Source organism: Anopheles coustani, chromosome 2 (genome assembly GCF_943734705.1).
Source record: "Anopheles coustani chromosome 2, idAnoCousDA_361_x.2, whole genome shotgun sequence".
Classification (NCBI taxonomy): domain Eukaryota; kingdom Metazoa; phylum Arthropoda; class Insecta; order Diptera; family Culicidae; genus Anopheles; species Anopheles coustani.
In genome coordinates this window covers 25,868,793-25,887,962 of record NC_071289.1, presented here as the reverse complement: position 1 = coordinate 25,887,962, position 19,170 = coordinate 25,868,793, and the positions used below count along the sequence as shown (strand labels likewise).

The window sequence follows — 19,170 nt, the reverse complement described above, 5'->3', positions numbered from 1 at the left end:
ATCATTAACAAACAACCCTCGCCAGTACCGCCACAGCGGATGTTGATTTGAAGTATCGATCGGAGTGCATCAAGTGGGAAGTCACGCTTCGGAATCGATACTTGACGGCGGCACGTCTAAACAAATTGCGCACGGCGATGAAAGATACCCTGAAGTGACTCATCTTCTAATACTTCCCCGTGGAGACGCGCCAGCCAGCAACAGGTTTCGGAAGAATTACTCACGATTGGGTGAAAAATCGATTTTCTCAAGGGGAGAAGATTTGGTAAACCGCATGGAAACAACCCTTCCCGGACCGATCGTCAACGAGAGAGGATGTTTTTCTTACGAAAGCGGAACCGTAAACGATTTTCCACTAAAGTAAACCAAACCCTCAAAGATGGTAAAAAGAGGCATATCTGCTTCATTAGTAATTAACGTTAAAACTTCGTAACAATTTCGTAAGCGACAAAAGTCCCTCTTTTCAACCACTGGATAGAAGATAAATAGTTTATAATAAGACGAAGAAGTTTTGACACTCAATAAACACATATAAACAACAAATTAATACACAACACATGCCACCAGGAAAACTTCTCTCTATGTTCATATCAATTCATTTCAATTAAAAATAAAATAAAGTGAAAAAATATTCTCTCTTAACCTGACTGCCAACTCCTGTTTATTATTCTCATCATGTGAATTACTGATCTTGAATGCAGGGCATGAGTGAGTGCTTCAATGAAAAAATTTAAGAAGATCAATTGTAAGTAAAAAAAAACTCGTTCCAGTATGTGTCTGATTTCCAGCATTTGTTTCGCTTAAATGCTTTATTTATACTGAAAAATACCCTTAGCATTTTTGTTGCTGCTAATAACTGACTACCCGACTGGTTTTGATGTGTTTGCTCACTTGTAAGAGAAAAAGTAAAATCGTTTTTCAAGTTTCCGACAGCGGCACCCTTTGTTACAGACTCGCTGTTCATTGGCGATGTATTCACAGCCGAGAACATAAGTGAGGATTTATGTTTTTACAACAAAACCTGCAGGAAGAAGCTTCCGTGTTCGGTGAAGACCGAAAAAACAATTGCTCCACAGACATGGAAAAACATGGAATCAATTTTCACTTTCTTTACCACCGACCGGTGCGTGCTTCTGAGCATACATATCAACACCTTTCCTTCCGCTACGGTGGAATGCGCATCACTTTATTACCATACATGTGCTAAAGCCAGAAGCCAACTCTTGAATGTTTGGCGTTTTATTTCCTCCATTTTTTCCGCACCATCTCTGATGCCTGCTGCGGTTATGTGTGTTCGGACATAAACTCATTCCCCCTCTCCTGCCAAAAAACATGCGCCCATTTGATAGGCATGAAAAGCCTGTACTTCACGGTGTACAAATTGGCAAAGGGGCAAAAATCATTACAAAAACACAGCATCCCGCCCTCGGCCGCGTGTCTAGTGTGTGGCCTTTTTATTGTCTTTACATCGCGTTTGCATGTTGTCGATACAAAACGGCAAGTTTATACTTCCTCGATAGTTTCCCTGCTGGGCGTTGACTTTTGAGGCGGTATGCTTCCTTGGCCGCTTGTTGCTACCGTTTGCCTGCTGCCGGTGGCAGAGTTTGCAGGAAAAGTTTGCTAAACAAGCCACCCCCGGAGCTTTGCAATGCCTCCTTGTTGCTGTTGCTGCCGCCGTTGTTTCCTGACCCCGGAGGAAAGTGATACACATTCGACACATCGTTTTGCCACGGAAAAAGGGCCCGATGGGAGGGCGCGCCTTTGGAAGTTTTGTGAGACTTTCCATAACCGTACCAGCATGTTTTTGGTACCACACGACAAACTTTCTTGGTTTTCTTTGCACTGGATTGCAACTTGAGAAGCTTTGTATAAGTACCAACATTATACACTATTTATGTCAACAATTTGATCAAGTTGTAAAAGGCAAAAAGTAAACCATCAAAATACGGTAAAAATAAACAAGGGGTAAAAAATCAGCAAATCAAGCACATTTAGCTTCAGCATTTTATATTAGTTTTGATAATAATTTGCCTGCCATATTGTTTCATATGTAACTTAATTGTTGATTCATGTAATCATCCATTTATTTTTTATTTATACCTTCATTCCAATTTTTGAGGCAAGTGTATTTTCTATTATTATTACATACATATTGCCAAATCGTTTCTTACAAAATTTAAACGTGCGTGTGCGAACATATCAAACATAACATGATAAATAAACCGTGAGTGCCTTGTTTTAAAAGGCGTGAATCGATACGAAAAGAAAACAAATACCAGCAACACTATCAATTCCACTCGACCCATTGGTTTGGAGAACCGGAGCGGATTTAATTGCAACAAATGTGTATAAAATTACAAAAATAAATTCAACTAAACACACCATCAACCGTGGTAATGGTCAAATAAAATTAAAAAATACTGTGACCGATCATTTGGTATGTGCCTTTTCTTTATTTTATTGTTACTAACGCCAAATTAATCGGTCAAGTTAATCTGTTTCAAATTGCGCTTTCATTATCAGTTGGTTTATCAATGTTTCTTTCCACAAAGTCTTATAGGCAATGCCGTGCCACAAGCAAGTTGCAAGGCACTTACCCAACGATAGTGCGCGATGTTTGTTTCCTTTTCCCAATCGTCTTCTTATCATCTGGGACTTTGGGCTGCAGTATCTTATGCAAGTTGCGATAAGAATGTACGTTCCAATGACAACAACTGATGTAGATGATTGTTCCTCACATAGAAAGGGGCAAGGGAAATGTACCGAGTTCCTTGATGTCACATTAATACATTTCCGCTCGGAAAAACCATTATCGCGGCGGTGTGACTTGAAACCAATTCATATGCATCTGGAAATGCGATCAGCAATGTGTCAGTGAGTTGTGAGAAGAAACCCCTACCGGAGGGGCAAAGCCATTTCTATTGTTGACGTGGTCCATCCTAGCTAAACTTAATTCCGGTCCTACTTGATTCTATTTATTTTCGTGCCGGAAAGATTAGCCAGTCTGCCCCGCCGGCAGTGTGAAATGGGTAGAGGGAGAAAAGATCTTAAGAAGATGATCTTCCAACGCTGACGATCAAGCGCTGGAGAGGGAGGAGAGACAGTGAAATCATGTTGCTGTGAAGAGAATTGTGCCCCTCTGAAATAACTCACCCAGTTTTGGTTGGACGAGATGTGCTTCTTGATTTTTGTTTCTGCCGGTTTCTTTCGCTCTCCGCTGGCCTTGCCCCTCAGCTCTGGCTCCGCGTCAGCCGAAGTCAATGATTTGGATGATCATGCTGGTGCCTGCAAGCTTCTTCCCGCAGCCTTCAAGACCCTATGCTTCTTCACACTTGTGCGCGATTAACACGCGCGTTTTGGACCAATCCACCGCTCACAGACACACGCACACAAACACAAGGAACGCCGGCTTTCCGATGGAGATGAGGGAAGAGAAAATGCCCACCGTCTGATTGAGCACGGAAAAACATTCCTCCTCCCAAACACGGTACGGTTAGAGTGGCCATTTCACGGGTAATTTTACGTTTCGGTTTTCCCGGGTGGGGGCTGCCCTATTATCACCACACCAACACCAGTGCCGACCGCCAGACACGATCATCATCATCATCATCATCGGCACAAGCACCATCAGCATCAACTTTTGGACCACTTTCCACAAACACACGCACTCACAGCCCTCCCATTTCCATTCACCGGCTTTCCTTCGGCCTACACTCTATGACCTGTTTTGAAATCTCTTTTTTTCTACTTGTTTCATTCATGCCATTTTCCGTTTTTTTTATTATTATTTTTATTTCAGCTTGTTCACCTCCAATTCGACACGTTCCTCGCGCGTTGGAAAAAGGGAAAATTGATCTTGAACAAAGTGGTGATTGGCTTAAGAAAACTGGTCGAGCAATAAACCGACCTTGTAGGTTGTATGAATGGAAAACCCCAACGACGAATGGTTATTCAACGAGCCTTTGAAAGTCGATGGAAACGATTATCTAGTTGCCATAGAAACCGCTGTTTGATTAAACTACTTCTTCCACATCTTTTCACGCCCCCCCTCCGTGTTGTGGTTCGGAGAATGATTTGTTGGTTGGTTGATTCCTACCGGCCCTGAAGGGCATGCATGGAAAAGCACCGTGTGCATGCGTTGCATCGGAACTTGCTGCACTTTCCTCGATAGAATGGTTAACAAGCTCGTAAACTTGTCCACACAGATGCAGACTTTTGTTACGGGGAAGTGTTTTTACCCCCTCGAAGGACGGGAAAAATCTTATGGACTAGTATTTTTAATTTGTTTATACTAAATTGATCAAAGATTGCTGGAACCACGCAAATGCAAGGTAACCTTTGCTGTGTCCGTTGTCATAGACGACGGAAAATGGCACTATATACATTCGCTGGGAAACCGTACGCGACCTCCATGGAGTAAACAGACAACGTCATCAGGTTAACCACCGTCTCCCCATTCGCCGCACAACCCGATTACCGTGACCTGCTTACGGACACGGGGCTGGTTGCTGGTGACGCGAGCTGCTGCTGTTCCCTGTTGTCGACCGTGTTCCGGCATGGCCGGGTGGTCAACACGTACCGTTCGCCGTTACCCACGGAAAGCACCAGAAAGAACCGCTTTACGGCCATTCACACTGCATGTTGCTGCCACTGTACTGGTTCGTTTTCGATAAACAGGACCATACACGGAAACTGCACGCAGTCAGCAAAGGAATAGTACCGATGGAAACTATCAATATGACAACACTGAAACTATCCGCCTGACATGAAAGCAAACCACGTCGGCGAAAAGGCTTCTCGAATGACTTACGCGGCGTGAAATGTTTGTTGAATTTCTTTTCTGCGGGTGCTCTGGAACCCACGGCAGATTGAATCGCACAGACAACACGACGAAGCAACGACAGCCACAACTGAACTGACAACATTTACTCGAACTGCGATTGTAAACTGCTTGTGCCTACTGCCAAGGTATGCAAACTAGGTAGCGTTATTTCGTGCAAATTGACGTTCCACCACTTAACACGTCAAAGTCCTCAAAATTTAGATCTTTTCTCCGTAAGTTCTACGCTATTCATATGAAATAACTTATTATTAATATATATAAACAAGATTTCTTTTATTTATGAAAGAATCGGCTTTCATTTGTCTATAACATCGTAGATTCTGCAATATGGCTTGTCAAAATAAACAATTTATTACAACCTGGTATCCGCTTAGGCACCCTTGGATAAAAACGAGATTAGTGTTGGCAGAATCGGGATTTGGAAGACTTGAAGATTCAATCCCCGATATTTGAGTCCCATAAATAACTATGCCCGCTTTTTAATGGCGGCGAAGAACATCGTTTCCTTACGTTGATAGATTTGTATGATCAACAGAACTGCAAACAACGGTGAAGCTCACGTCGAAAATGTGTGGTATGTTTTTTATTGCGGAAAAGCGTGTTATCAGTTGTGATTTGATGGGGATTAAGATTAGGATAAACGATTTCCAGACCGGCTCTGAAGAGTTTATATCGTATCGCGACTGTTCGATGGATTGGGATTCGGATTCGGAGATCCGGATCTCCAAATGGATTTGAATCAAAAGATTGGAATCCCAACCGGGAATCGATTTTCCCGACACTAAACAAGATCCTTAGCGTAAAGATAAATACATTATATGTATCTTGGTGCAAGATGTATACCCAGGTGACAAAATTGACGGTTATTTTTGAAAAATGCAGTGAAATTGCCCTAAATCCCACCGATGTTTGAATGTATGGGTGCGGAATTTCGTATCGCCGTGTACATACACGGACTGATGAATGTTTTCTTCTTGAACATTTTTCTAAGCTTGCTGTGCATCAGTTTTGAGCTGTCATTGGTGTTTTCATTTGGTAATGTGACTGTGCATCGTCAGTTTCAGTTCGGCAGTGAATCAGAGCGGAGGTTAGCAGTGCAGTTCCTGAAAGGGTTAGCGGAAAAGTAAGGTTACGGCACGACCGCGTGGTCACGCCGAGCTGGAGCTCAGGTCAGAAAAATCCTAGCTGCCGCACATCTCGTTCTGTTGGAGTCAATCAAGCGGACCACGAGTTCTTGTGTCCTGACAACGGAAGGAATTATCCCTCCCGTGGCCGGCGGGTGGACATATGGCTATTATTAGCCGGTCCTAAAGGACGAGCCCCTTCATAGGAGTTCGGACAGAGTCGGTACGCCTCTGATTACGAGTAAGGGAACAAACGTTCGACTTAGCGTAGGAGGATATACCCCGACTCGCATAGCGAAAGAAGAAGAAGAAGACTGTGCATCGTGCGGACTTGTTCAGCGTAAATAAAAGATGATAATCTTTATTAATCACACATGTTTTCACGGAATAACAAGAAAAGAGGTAAGAGAAGCCTTTTTCCGGAAACATATTTAGCATCATCATCAACGTCGGTCGAATGTAGGTGTTGAATGAAAAAACGTCAACAAACCAGAGGTTTGTATCAAAACTTGTTGACACGGCGGGAGTGAATAAATCACAACCGTTGAAGGAAGTTTTGTTTAAAATGTTCCATCTCTTGAACTTCATATTCGATATAGGGTTTTTTGAGAAGTAGAACTTCGCACAACGAACTTGGTGGCTTCGGGAATTCTCTACAAACTCGCAACAAACAAGGAGAATGTGCTGATGAACGATGTGATCGCCATCGTTAGTTCGGTGCATATCTGGGTGAAATTCTGGGCACATACAATACATCAGTACGATTATCAAGGACGGTCGGAAGTACTGTCGGCGTCACGTCAGTAGATGTTGGACGTGGTACAGGAGAATTTCGCGATAGGTACGACACTTCCGCCGCAGGATACCAAAATGGTACTGGAGTCACTGTTGACAAACGTGAAGTGTTACATCCGAAAAGAGTTTAACATTGAAAAGGTTCGTAAGATTCAGGGGACAAGCTTATTCATTTTCCTATTTTTCTCGTTTTGGATTTCATTCGGGCTCACCCTTACCACCACAACGAAGCACGAGACTACGGTTGATGACACTTTGGCGCCGAGGAAGCTGATCAAGTTCATTACCGATATGCTAAACACGAAGCGAAATTCGAGCAAAAAAATGCTGTCCTGCGTTTCTACGATCCATCACTTGAGTGCCACAACCTTTAATCGGGGTTGTTTTCCTTCACGCTGCCGTTCGAGCTGGAGCCGCACGTTCTTTTGGGTTTGCGGGATCTCGTCCTTGGGTCCGACACCGAGATGGGATACGCCGGGGCACTCTGTTTGATTTATCACACCAATCTGGCCAAACTGTCACTGAAGCTTGAAAATGCGCGACGGTTGATGATCAACACTTTTACCAAACCGAAAGCTCCGCAGACGATCGCGAAACAGATTGGCTGGCAGGAGTCGATTGCTCGATTGTTGAACAAAAATCGGATGGAAAACCGCGTCCACGGAGGCGCGAGGGAGCAAAAGTAGGGTAATATTTTGATCGACATGGATGAGGTGGTCAAACGTGAAGGTGAATCGTCGGTGATCAATGGTGCTGGCGACGATCTGATGCGTACACGTACACGACGGTGGCGGTAAGCATGGACCGAAATCGTTCATGTCTGAGGAGGCAATGGTGATCAAGGAGCAGGAGGATACGGTGTAAGATGCGGTGGTGAGGCAGCGTCCACACGGCATCGTAGCGTAGCGATTTTGACACTCCATCGTAGTGTAAATGTTGGTCGAGAGGCCTTAGCCACGGCCATAAAAAATAGTTGACACTACGATGGAGTGTCAAAATCGCTACGCTACGATGCCGTGTGAACGGGCGGTGAAGAATATCACCTCTTCGATCACTTCCGTCTACTTGGTGACAAACAGGACGCGATCGGTTCGCTAACGTTCGCTAAGTCGTAAGAAAAACTCGTCGCTCAGCAGCAGCAGCGAGGAGAATGTTTCCTCTCAATAATCGGGTAGGTCGGTGATAAAAGATGTTACTTTCACAAAGCGTAGTGAAAAGTTGGATAGCAGCACTGGAAACAGTGTCGAGTCGCCGGGTGTGAAGTACGCTGAAGAAAATGACGCAGATAATCTCTTGTGCCTTGTAACGAGCAGTCTGTGGCTAGGTCAGACTGCATTAGCTTAACCATGCTCGCATCGTAGTTTGCGCTTGCATTCTCGAGATGGGTATTCAGGCTGAACTGATCGATCTTACTTGTCCTGCGGCACCGATAGAACGTAGCCCAATTGCCCTCTGGCATACGATCCAGTGGAAAAAGTGTTCTATGAAGCTACACGACGGAGTAATTTCGCTGCACTGTCATGGTAGTCCTGCAGAGCATCAGCAATGACTGGACTGAAATGTCCCACCTGCGTCTCGGTTTGCGAATAACATATTTCCACATCTCTCTCGATTCAGCCGTTTGCACTGTACCAAAAACAACATTGCGGTTCGAAGATAAACAGAGATGCGACTCTAATTTTCTCGATCAGAAGGCGGATTAAACAACATATGGATCAGCAGTATGAAAGCCAACAACACGTTTACCCAGGGCCAAGCAAGATTGTGATGAGGCAGTTTATCGATTATGGTAAGTTTACTGATTTATTTGCGTTATCGCTTCAGCACTCGATAATTTTTATTTGGAAAGTGTTATTTGCAACCGTCCAGCAGGTTTCAACAACAAATGCCGGAAGGTTTCTGCATTGCTCGTATTGACCGTTTGCTGCTTGTAGAGGCTATGATTTCGGAAGCGTTTGCTGCTTGTAGAGGCTATGATTTCGGAAACGAGACAGGACATACAAGCCAAAATAATGCTGGAAAGCCAGGGTAGGCCAATATTTCCAGTGACTGTATCGACGAGGGATGAACTTTATGCAATGATGATGCAGACGCTCTGTTCGCCGCAAGATGCAGCTAACCCTATGATACAGGACGAGCAGCAAGCTAGGAAGCAGGTTTACTCCATGGTAGCTCGATAAATGCAGTGTTTGCGATTTTGTTGCATTCGAGTTCATCGGGGAAGATTATCCTGTTTGCAAGCAAGGTAAATGTAAACAGGTAATTTTTTGTATATTTGTACTTTTCTATATTTACCTTTTCGTATTTTTCGTTTCATGACTACGAATTGCAACTAGACGGTTTTTGGAACACGCAAAGAAACTATTCCAGAAAAACTGCTGAGATTGTTAAAATAAATCCTCTGTTTGAATTCGAATTTATATTTTGTTTTGATTTGATGGCTTTGAGCTGTCAGTTCCGGAGTTGGGTTGGAAGGGTTCAATTTATAATAGTAAGGATCGGATCAGTGCACCCACGGTGGGTTCATTTTTCACGCACACACTTGCAATTTTGGCTTAATAAGTCTGCTATTAATCTTCTATGCAGCCCCTTTCTAAGCCTGGCGAAAATTATCTAAATCGTGTTTTCTGTCACTTGGGTAGTGCTGCTCGAAATCTGACAGCCTCGATAGTTTTAGATCTACGCACAACTCGAAAAAGTCGTTAGAAACTCCCAGGACACACAAATCTGGTGATAAAAACTATTTATGGAGTATGTAAAACAGTTTAAAGATTCCTATTCAAAGTTTTCTTTCATAAAGAATTCCTGATAAATTTTCGACTAGCGTGCACGGTTCCATTTGTCGTATACTTACTGTTTTATTTTTTTGCATTCGGTAAATCGGGAGAATCAATATTCTTGTAATACCCCTTTGCGCAACAATAATGTGTTTTTCGTTTATTTTTCACATGTGTTATAAGAATATCTCGAATGGTAGTCGGTTGTTTTATTAGAATACTCGTATATTTATCTATCAATCTTTGCACGCTTTCCCTCTCGAAGCTCGCACGGAACAGCTTTGCATATTTTTTCCCTAACTTTCCTGTTACGATCGCTTCTATTTACCACAACGAAGCACGCAATATTCTGCTCGGTATGCACGTTCAGAGGCACTATTGCACGTCGCACGGTTTGTCTATTCGAAGCGAATATTCAGTCCCGGTAAACTCGGTTTTTTTCTTCTAACCTTTCTGTTAAAGCACCACTAGCCCGAGCATTGATTGCCGTGTCAACGACCTAACCGTTTATCCCCATTAGAGGCCATTTATCTTGTACATTTAAAAAATAGCTCATCTTGATGCGCAAAGTAAACAGTAAATAATGTCCTTTTATCCTGTAACCATTTAACAACACCCTCGGCCACCTCATAAGCCTAGGAGAACCATCTTCACTGGGATAGATTGTATTTGGTGATAGCTACGTTACTTATCTAATGCATTGAAAGCTGCTTCAGTTGGACGTACGCATTATTTAATGTTTATCATCAAGCGGCTAAGTTTAGAGCTTTTTTCTGTTTAGCGGTTTGGTGTAAGACTGTCTATTCATTTTCATCTTTGTCTATTCCTTTTAAAGCAGCACAAGCATGGATGGTAGGTTGTTTTGTTTCCCTCTTTGCCATAAGGGGAACAGTAAAGTAATAACATTCGGAATATGTATCTCAAGCTTAAAAGGGACCAACTCAAATATTTAGATACATTTTTTTTCTTGTGAATTATTGCTAAAGTAGGAAAAGATAAAATCTATCGGCTCGAACCGATTCAGACATGATACCGCTAACATTTACAAATAAATAATAAGCCACCAGGGAAGGAACTGGACGAAACTCATAAGCTCATAAACTTCAAATGGTTCACAAGCACGGGAAGAAGTAACCGAAACGATAGCATCACATTTTTTACCAAATTCGGCATAATTTTCGTAAGTACCAGGGATGAAGATTGTTTCTAAATAGTCTATTCATCTAATTATAACTGATCTGTAGTTGTATTCACTATCGCATTCCCTTACTCGTAGGCCCTTTCGTTGTTTATCCCGGTCTCTCAGTTCACATCGAGCATTATGTTTCGTTTAAATTCATTCAACATTTTCATAGAACGTTAAAATCTTATCTACAAGTGTATCCGTGTTGTTTCTACTAGCTTGTGTGTAAGTGGATAAAACATATATTAATGCTTTACCTATTTTTCTTCTAGGGGTTTTCCTATTATTAATAGCAAGTGTTTTACTCCAGTGACCTCTCTACTTGTACGCTCGTGCCTTGTCGATATTCGAACGCTCCGCGTCGGAGAAACCAAGAATACTTTCGATCGCATTCAGGTGTCCCTGGGAGTTTTCCTTGTCCGTCAGGAAGTAGTAGATCGCACTCTTCAGAAACTGCAGCGTCACTTCCGGATCGACCTTATTTTTCGTTTGCTGTGCGTCAATCAAACGCTTGTACATGGTCTATAAATGGGAAGAAAAATAAGTATTAAAGTTAATTAAATTATATTCTGTGAATAAAATGTAAAAATATAGTATTTTTACGAAATAAAAATATAAAGCGAAAGAATAACGTAAGCATCACAATATTAGAATAATAGAGTAGTTAGGCGAAAATGTGCATTGCATAAATTGTGTAAAGAAAGAACTAGAATAGTAATAATAAGAATACTATACTGAACATGCAACGGATATAAAATATTGGCTTAGTTACTTCACAAGAACAACATGAACGAACGGAAACACTTTCTTGGCCCATGCATTTTGTTTAAGCTATGCGTTGGTTTTGAATCATCGATCACTCCCGAAGTATTCAAGATCTCAACAATATAAATTAAAATATGTATATAAAACATTCAAAAATTTAGAAAGATAAACGTTACGGTAAGTGTACAGAACGTCTAGTTGAGTGAAGAAGTTAAGAATATCGAAAAGAAAAACGTTAAGCAAAATATTGAATAGAAAAATCTCAGCGGTAGGAAAATCAAAAACAAAAAACCAAAATGGCGCTAATGTTCAGCATGAATGTTATTTACTGATTTTGCTAATTTTTTTTGTTTTGTAATCTTTTTACAAACCTTACGGGCACCGAGAAGCCAGAGTGAGATCGCTTCTTTTGCGCTCAGTAAAACCTGCGTACCGCCGTTTTCTTGCTGATAGTTCGTATCCTGCGAGAGAAGTGGATCGACAGATGGGAACATGGGGGGAAGGGAGAGAAGTGAGTTATGATAAGTGATTTTGAACAGTTCAACATATAGAGAGAACGCGAGCAATAGCAATAATAGAAATATGCAAAGTCCGAATTGATTCAATGATTTTTCTATAAGTATATCAAGATGCTAACAAGATTGAAATAAGGGATTTGGATTTTGTTGGCCGTTGCATTAATTTTAGATTGCCTTTTTATCGGTTGTGTTGGTACTTCGAAAAGGGTGTAATGAAGAAATGAGGTATGGAGCTTAGGAAGAGAGTGGGGAAGGTAGGCAAACAGCAAGAAGCAAACAGTGCAACAGTGATTCGGTGCCATTCCAGCTTGAACTGATCGCGTTTCCACCGTTAAAAATAACAGACAGGGTATTTTCGATCGGGATAAACAGTGATCATTTATCCTTAGTGAGATTAGAACTTTAATATTTGAACAATAGTTTTTCAAAATCATTTTTTCATACAAAAATCAATGCTCAAAAAGAGAGTATCAACCTCGCTTTCATTGTTCCAACAACATTTTTTGTAGAAATAAATCTACAAATCACCCCAGGGAAAACACAAAGAAGTATCATGAGTATAAGGACGTTAGTTTCTACATCCTTGAATATGGTATACATTTCCCAAATTCAGAATTTGACCTATTAAATTCGATAAAGATAAAAAAAATTGGTCCACGATACGCCAACATTCGTGTTCTCCATTAAAATAAACCGTAAGATAACAGTACGTATCAAAATAAACATCAAGACCCATTGTGGGATGGCACACAAACATCCTTTCACTTTCCTTGTTCGATATCGTATAGCTGGTTCGAAAGGAATCTCTGGCGCAATACCATCTATTGGTTAACGACAAACAGTAGCACACAACACAGCCACAACGAATGGGTGCGTATTGTTTCGTTTTCTTGTTGTACGTTGGTGGAACACATACACACCGATGTGGTACACGCATACACACACACAACACAAGACAACCAAAGCAGCCACCATAGCCGAGTCGCAGCCGAGCATCGTAAACGAAGAAGAGGCAAGGCAGACATCGCCCATATTCCGTGCGCTGGTTTACTCTCACACGCTGTACAGTTAGACGGTCTCAATTTTCCATCCGAATCTACGGTAATTATATTGATCTGTTCCACGAGGCCTCTACCATTCACAGCTGGAGGAGGAATCACCCTGTAGTTCCCTGATGGGGAAACGACGGTTTTCGCCAGCTAAAGCGCTCACCTTAATGTTTTCCAGTTCGTCCTGCGTGACCTGAAGCTGCTGCATCAGTTCCGGGACCGAGACACGGCTTGGGGAAGCACGGGCCATGTCGATGACTCGATCCGCCTGCTCCTGCCGTTCCGCCTCCTGGCCTTTGGTGTACATGTGCAGATACATCTTGTTCGCCTTGTCCTCCTGCTCGGCCAGCTGCGCCTGCAGAGTTTCCAACTGTTTTTCGAGCTCTCGGATGCGTTCCTTCGCCTGCGGTTGAGAATTTAAGGACAGTGTGTTAGGGGGGATTTGTGTCCTATGAGCTTCTTAAAGCCACCATAATACCTGCTCGTAGTCCGGCACCAGATCACAGTAGCGCGTGTTGGACTCGGCTAGCTTCTGGAGCAACACCTCGAACCGGTCGTTGTTGGAAGTGCGCAACTGCTGTTCATCCGTCTGGTGCTGCTTGATCAGCTCCTCGATGCGCTCCTCGTACAGCGCAATCAGGCGCTTCTTCTCCGCGTCCATGTCCTCGTCGCTGCCACACGCACGGTCCTGCGTGTGCACGTACGAGTCCTTCGAGTGTATCGACGACGTCGTAATGTCCTCGAAGTGGCCCGAGTCGGCGAACGAGCTCTGCATCTCCGACGTCGACAGCTTGTCGATGAACTGCACCTGGTGGATGCCGGCCTGCATGTGATGGCTGTGGTGGTGCCTCGGGCTCGCCTTCACCACACCCTCGTCGATCTGATCAACGATCGGCGAAATGTCCTGACTCGAGCTGGGCGTATTCACGTCATTCGTCGTGTTCTCCCGCACCGTCACCGCATCGCTCGAGTTGCTACGCTCCTCCGGCGAACTGAGCGATGCCTTGAACAGTCGCAACTCAACCACCTCCTTCGTGAGCCGCAGAATTTCGCTGTCCCGTTGCTCCAGGTCGCAGCGTGCTTGCGACAGGAGCTCCTTCAACCGACGGATCTGCCGCTGGGCACGCTGCGTTGGCGTCAGATAGTCGCCCCCAGTTTGCCCTGCATGGCTCGAGCAGTGCACAACGTACTTCATCTTGCGGCCACTGAACGTGGTTCCGTTGCGGGCCACGTATGGATGATCGCACGACATACCACTCGCCACCGAGCTGTAGCTGTGCAGCGAGTCTAGATCGTCATCCAGATAGCTGTTGACTGGCGACTCCGGCGAGACGGGCGGAGTCTTCGGGCTCAGTCCTCCTACTACTCCACCGGTGCGTTGCAATCCGACTCCGGGTCCTCCGTTGGGCGTAAGCGGTGTTCTAGGCGTTCTTTGACTACTGCTACTGTGTCCAGAGTTGGTAAGATTCAAAGACTGTGCAGGAAAGAATCAACAAAAAGTACATTACTATAGGGCCTTTAAACAGCGAGTCAAGAAAGATCTTAGTAGCCACATTATTACCATCATTGTCACCACTTATTTCCATAATCTGAATAACTCGACCAATCTCAGAAGGTTTGCGCAAGTATTTCTAAGACTTCGCAACACCACAAATATCGTCGAGTCTGCAGTGACCAACACCGTACCCCTAGCGGGTACCAACCCAAGCCTTGCTTTGGTACTTCAGTTAGAAACTTCCACTCCAGTGGGAAGTTTAACGAGTACCGCCTCACTTCGATATTATAACCTCACAGATTAACTAGTCGACAAGAGGAAGACTAGGTATTCCGTCGACTGCTATGATACAGATTTGTACTAACTCAGCCTCAACCGAAACGCGTTCGATTGACGCACGGTTCGCAAACTGCAAACCACCACTGGCTGTTCCGTAAGTTTCACTTCGACTGATACTGCAGCTGAAGAGATTCGCTCGAGCAGCTGAGGCCTAACCGACCACCCGAATCGTGTTTGTAGTTCGCGGCAAAAAAAAACGACCACTACCTAAAACATACAGCACACCTTACGCGTTTCCGATCAGTAACCGTGGATTACAAAACTCGTTCAAATCAGAAAACACACACAATCCGGAGACTTGCGGGTGTCTTCATGGCGATTGCGATCTAACTTCCGAAAAGACACCCACCACTACCGGGGACAGCGGGGCTCACTGTAGACGCAGGCCGCGAAGTTATACGCGGTTTTAAACCTCCTATTAACCGCCACAATAACAAGTCCGAGGCTCACGGCGCGATACAGTTCAGCTCACGTTCACAGTTCGCTGGCGCTTAGAGGAGCAGTTGCAGTAGTAGCCTTGTGTGTTGTCCGACAAACGGCACACCACCGCAAAACGCCACGCCAACTTGGCTGGTTTGGAAGAAACGAGGTTTCGGTCTTCGTTTCGCGCGGTTGTTGAGTTGGTATGGTTGCTACTTTTCAGCACGTTCGTTTGAAGGAAACTTGGAAACGGTCACTTTTGAGGTATAGCCACAGCAGCATGGTGCTTCAACACTTCTGCATGGTCATTGAAGAATATATTTTTCCCCATTAGAGAACGTTCCATCAAAGCCTCGCCACCAGTCATACGGAACAAACGACTTGCGAAATTCTTGATTTTGGGATCCAATTCCCAAGAAAACCTGGGCGATATTCGTTTGGCGACTCAACACAGTTTGGCAAGATTCCTTCTATCTGATCCTAGGTGGCTTAGCACTTTAAACACCGATACAACTCGACGCAGGCGTACAAATACCGAGACGCCTAAAGACTTCCGTCCGATCGGTCGGAATGTCCGACGGAGAATGGCCGCGGTTGTGGGACCTGATAAGCACCTGCAGCCGTTGGCGCAGATATTTCGAATGGCCAGCACCGTTTGTTCGGCGCAATGAGCCACATCTTTGCTTTGTTTTACGTAGCCATCGATTTTCTTGCACTCCCAGTGGTAAAAGAAAAGCAAAAGTTTTCGTTCGCTGTCGTTTTTTTGTTTTTCTTGAGGGGCGTTGTTTGTTGATGAGGATGATAGATAATGATGACCATGATAATGGTATCTTTTTCTTTTCCCACCCCCCAAAAGGCTATTTCCCCACAATCGGCGAAGGAATCCCGCCCACGAGCGCATGCCTCTCTATTACGGACAACATCTTGCTTTGTGAATTTCTATGTGGTTTCTTCTTTTTCTTCTTGAACAGTCTCCACTTTCCAACCGATCACACCGTGAGACTCATCTTCAAATATCAAACATCCAAACAACGATCAAATAGTGCTGAAGAGATAGAAAGAGAGGGAGAGAGGCGTGGGGCGCAGTTTTAATACCTTCTGTAGCTCCATCCTTCTCGTGCACCTCAAAGGAGAACGATTTTAAGTTGGCCCCGTCTAGCAGGGGGAGCATCTCCCATAACCATGTTGTATATGTTAAATGTAGATCAGCTGATCATGTTATGCAGAAAAACCAGTCCACCGCTAGCCGCAAGGTGCCCGAACGCGCAAACGAGTACAGTGGAGTACATGGCGATAACGATAAGACAACAGAAACCTCATCATGGCACGATCCATCGATCATGCTGGGATCAGCTGAATCAGCGCCCAGTAGCGCAGCGGGATGATTTACGATTATCGATGATTAGCGATGCGCCCAGCTTCACGGTCCGTGAAATTAAACACACTCTCCGGCGCTGCGAGGCATGCCGCAAGCCTTACATATTTCCCGTGCCAACGATCATTAATGGCAAGAGAAAACTGTTTATCATTGACGGTGGCGCTTGGGGATCAATTGTTTCAGATTGTTTCGCAAACGCTTAGGCGAAGGTAAATTTCAGCACTTATTATTATATATTAACAGGTGATGGGCCTGAACCTAATTGCCTCAGTCCGATGGTAACATCTCCAGTCAAAAATACTCAAAATGGGACCAAAAACCCAGAGCCGGAGAATGAATGTTTCATGAATGATGAGTAGTTCGATGTCAAAGGATATACTGCAGCGGTCTGCAGTAACAGACTCCCTTGCCAACCAATAGTAAACGCTACTCTGCATGGTAATTTGCATACAGTTTACCGACCAGTAAGTAACGAAAGACATGCGAAGCAAACACATTTCATACCTCGTTATTTGGAGAGCAATACTAGCTAAGTTTAGCATAGAGTTAGCTGCATGTACTAGTATATTTCAGTTAGAAAGGGATAGTGGTAAAAGTGAAACAGTGTAGAAAGCTAAATACCTTCCCTTCGTAAAACCAATCGCACCAAACCATTCCTTTCGAAAAGAGAAGGATTTGATTGGAGAATGTGAACATCTTGAAAATTAAACACTCCCAAGCCTTCCAGCTCGCTGCCGACATCGTCGATTCACCATCACCGCGGAACGATCTGCCTCGTTTGGTATGAATCGATCGTAGTAGCCTAAAATTTCTCCAGAATTTTTGACAGCTTTGTGCAACTTAGTTGATTTGTATGCAATTCCATAGTTTGTTGTCACTTCAAAGATTCCTTCACAGTTTAACGGTGTAGTTTTTCAAAGGTCTCCCTGGATTGTGTGCTCTTGTAAATTTCAGTACACTTTAACCGAATGTTACCACTAGGGACGCATATAACGTTCTGAAAACAAAAATACACTTTGAAACCTATCAACACGACCGCTGTGAAACATTGCGCCACATCTAGGTCACCCCTGGCGAAGGCAAGGACCCTTAGAAGAATTACGTAACGCCGCAGTACGGACGTAGGACACACGGGAACTTACCATTCCACGCTCATGCTTCTGGCTCAGGTTTGTTAGGCTGGTTTTCCGTAAGGCTCCACCGTGGGCGCAGCACACCTGAATCCCGGGCGGTTGTTGATGTTGATACTGTTGCTGCTTCTGGTGCTGGGATGGCGTGCCTCCTTTCGCTTTACACGGCACTGGGGACAGACAGTTGGCGCACGAACCCTCACTGTGTCCACCGTGCACTAGCACTCCGTTCGGAAGCGCACCGCCGGTGGTGCCATCCTTTCCGGTGCTCGACTGGACGGCGAATGAATCTACCTCGTCGATGACGTTCTCCGTGGCAGGATTCGCATTCGCCATTGGTGAACGTTGCTGCGATGGCTGCTGCTGCTGCTGCTGATGGTGGTTGTGCTGATGGCCGTGGGGAATCGATTTGCTGCCGATGTTGTTGGCACTACCGCCAGCACCGTGCGGCGACGAGGCGGCCGACGGTTTTGTCTTTACACCCGAACTTTGCATGACCAGATTGCTCGGATGGTTGACCAGCTGCTGCTGCTGGTGCTGCTGCTCGCAATCGCAGCACTCCGTTCGATAATGTTGGTAGTCATGGAAGCTCCGGCTGGTGCGCATACGCAATGAGTACGACCGGCGGAATGGCTGCGGCGAGAGCATTGGGATCCTGGTCGTTTCACTCTCGCCAGGATACGCACGGCGCTGCTCGAGCGGTGTCGCCGGTTTCGAAGACATGGTTTATCCTTTTTCTGGTGCTTCCCGCGCGTGCAACGCGCTCTGACATCCGGGCGTTACTACTAACCGAGCACGAGCGTTACTAGCGTTACGTTAACGGTCGACGAAGCACGTGCTACCATCCAACGTGCTAGTCTGCTATGTTGTAGCTAATGACGATGCTCCCGATGATGGTGTTGCGGATGATGCGAACAAAAAACAGAACTAAACTAAAAAAACCACCCCTCGCTATGGAATGTCCACCTGCAATAGAAAAAAATGAAACAAGATAGAAAAAGAACATTAACATGAGGGCAATACACGCCTTTGCCGGTTTAGAAAGTGCCGTTGTAAAACGATCAATTGGCGCCAAGGAATCGGCTCGGAAAAGGCAACCCCAGCGTAGTGAATGGTGACGGGAAAACGCCTTCAGTACCCCAGGCCGTGTTTTTCATCACACCAAGGTGGAGCGCAAAGTGAACGATGTGTGAATTGCTACCGACACGAATCCGAAGTAAAGATTTATGGCCGCCGGTTCGACTGCAAAGAACAAAATTGCCGCATCCCGCACATTTGGAAAACCTCCCACAGTTTGCTTTCCGGTAGCCATCAATGCCGTTCAAAAGGTGTGCCAATATCGGCCGTAACAAAA

General features: G+C 44.6%; 1 protein-coding gene and 1 long non-coding RNA gene across 3 annotated transcripts; one reads left to right on the top strand and one right to left on the bottom strand.

Moving 5' to 3' along the window:
- The first annotated feature begins 8,416 nt into the window (after window positions 1–8,416).
- Window positions 8,417–9,178, top strand: LOC131265758 (uncharacterized). Of its 2 annotated transcripts, none has more exons than XR_009178298.1 (3): window positions 8,417–8,551; window positions 8,635–9,007; window positions 9,099–9,178. It is a non-coding gene; the product is annotated as an uncharacterized LOC131265758 (long non-coding RNA). The 2 variants fall into 2 exon arrangements; XR_009178299.1 differs by having other exon boundaries at window positions 8,432–8,551; window positions 8,632–9,007.
- Window positions 9,179–9,648: 470 nt separating this feature from the next.
- LOC131261829 (protein quick-to-court) lies at window positions 9,649–18,539 on the bottom strand. Its single transcript, XM_058263667.1, has 6 exons — window positions 17,935–18,539; window positions 17,829–17,865; window positions 13,533–14,528; window positions 13,218–13,457; window positions 11,859–11,948; window positions 9,649–11,244 (listed from the first exon to the last, which is right to left on the bottom strand). Exons 1-6 carry the CDS (start codon window positions 18,537–18,539, stop codon window positions 11,041–11,043), a joined length of 2,172 nt encoding a protein of 723 aa, XP_058119650.1. The 3' UTR covers window positions 9,649–11,040.
- Between the last annotated feature and the right edge of the window lie 631 nt (window positions 18,540–19,170).

Bases quoted from the DNA above. Each gene is read 5' to 3' on its own strand.
- LOC131261829 (XM_058263667.1), bottom strand. From the start codon at position 18,539: ATGTCTTCGAAACCGGCGACACCGCTCGAGCAGCGCCGTGCGTATCCT. The intron at 17,866-17,934 runs GTATCAACATCA...ACGGAAAACCAG, and splicing joins CAGCACCAGAAGCAGCAACA to CCTAACAAACCTGAGCCAGA. The intron at 11,949-13,217 runs GTGAGCGCTTTA...CTTCTCTCGCAG, and splicing joins ACGAACTGGAAAACATTAAG to GATACGAACTATCAGCAAGA.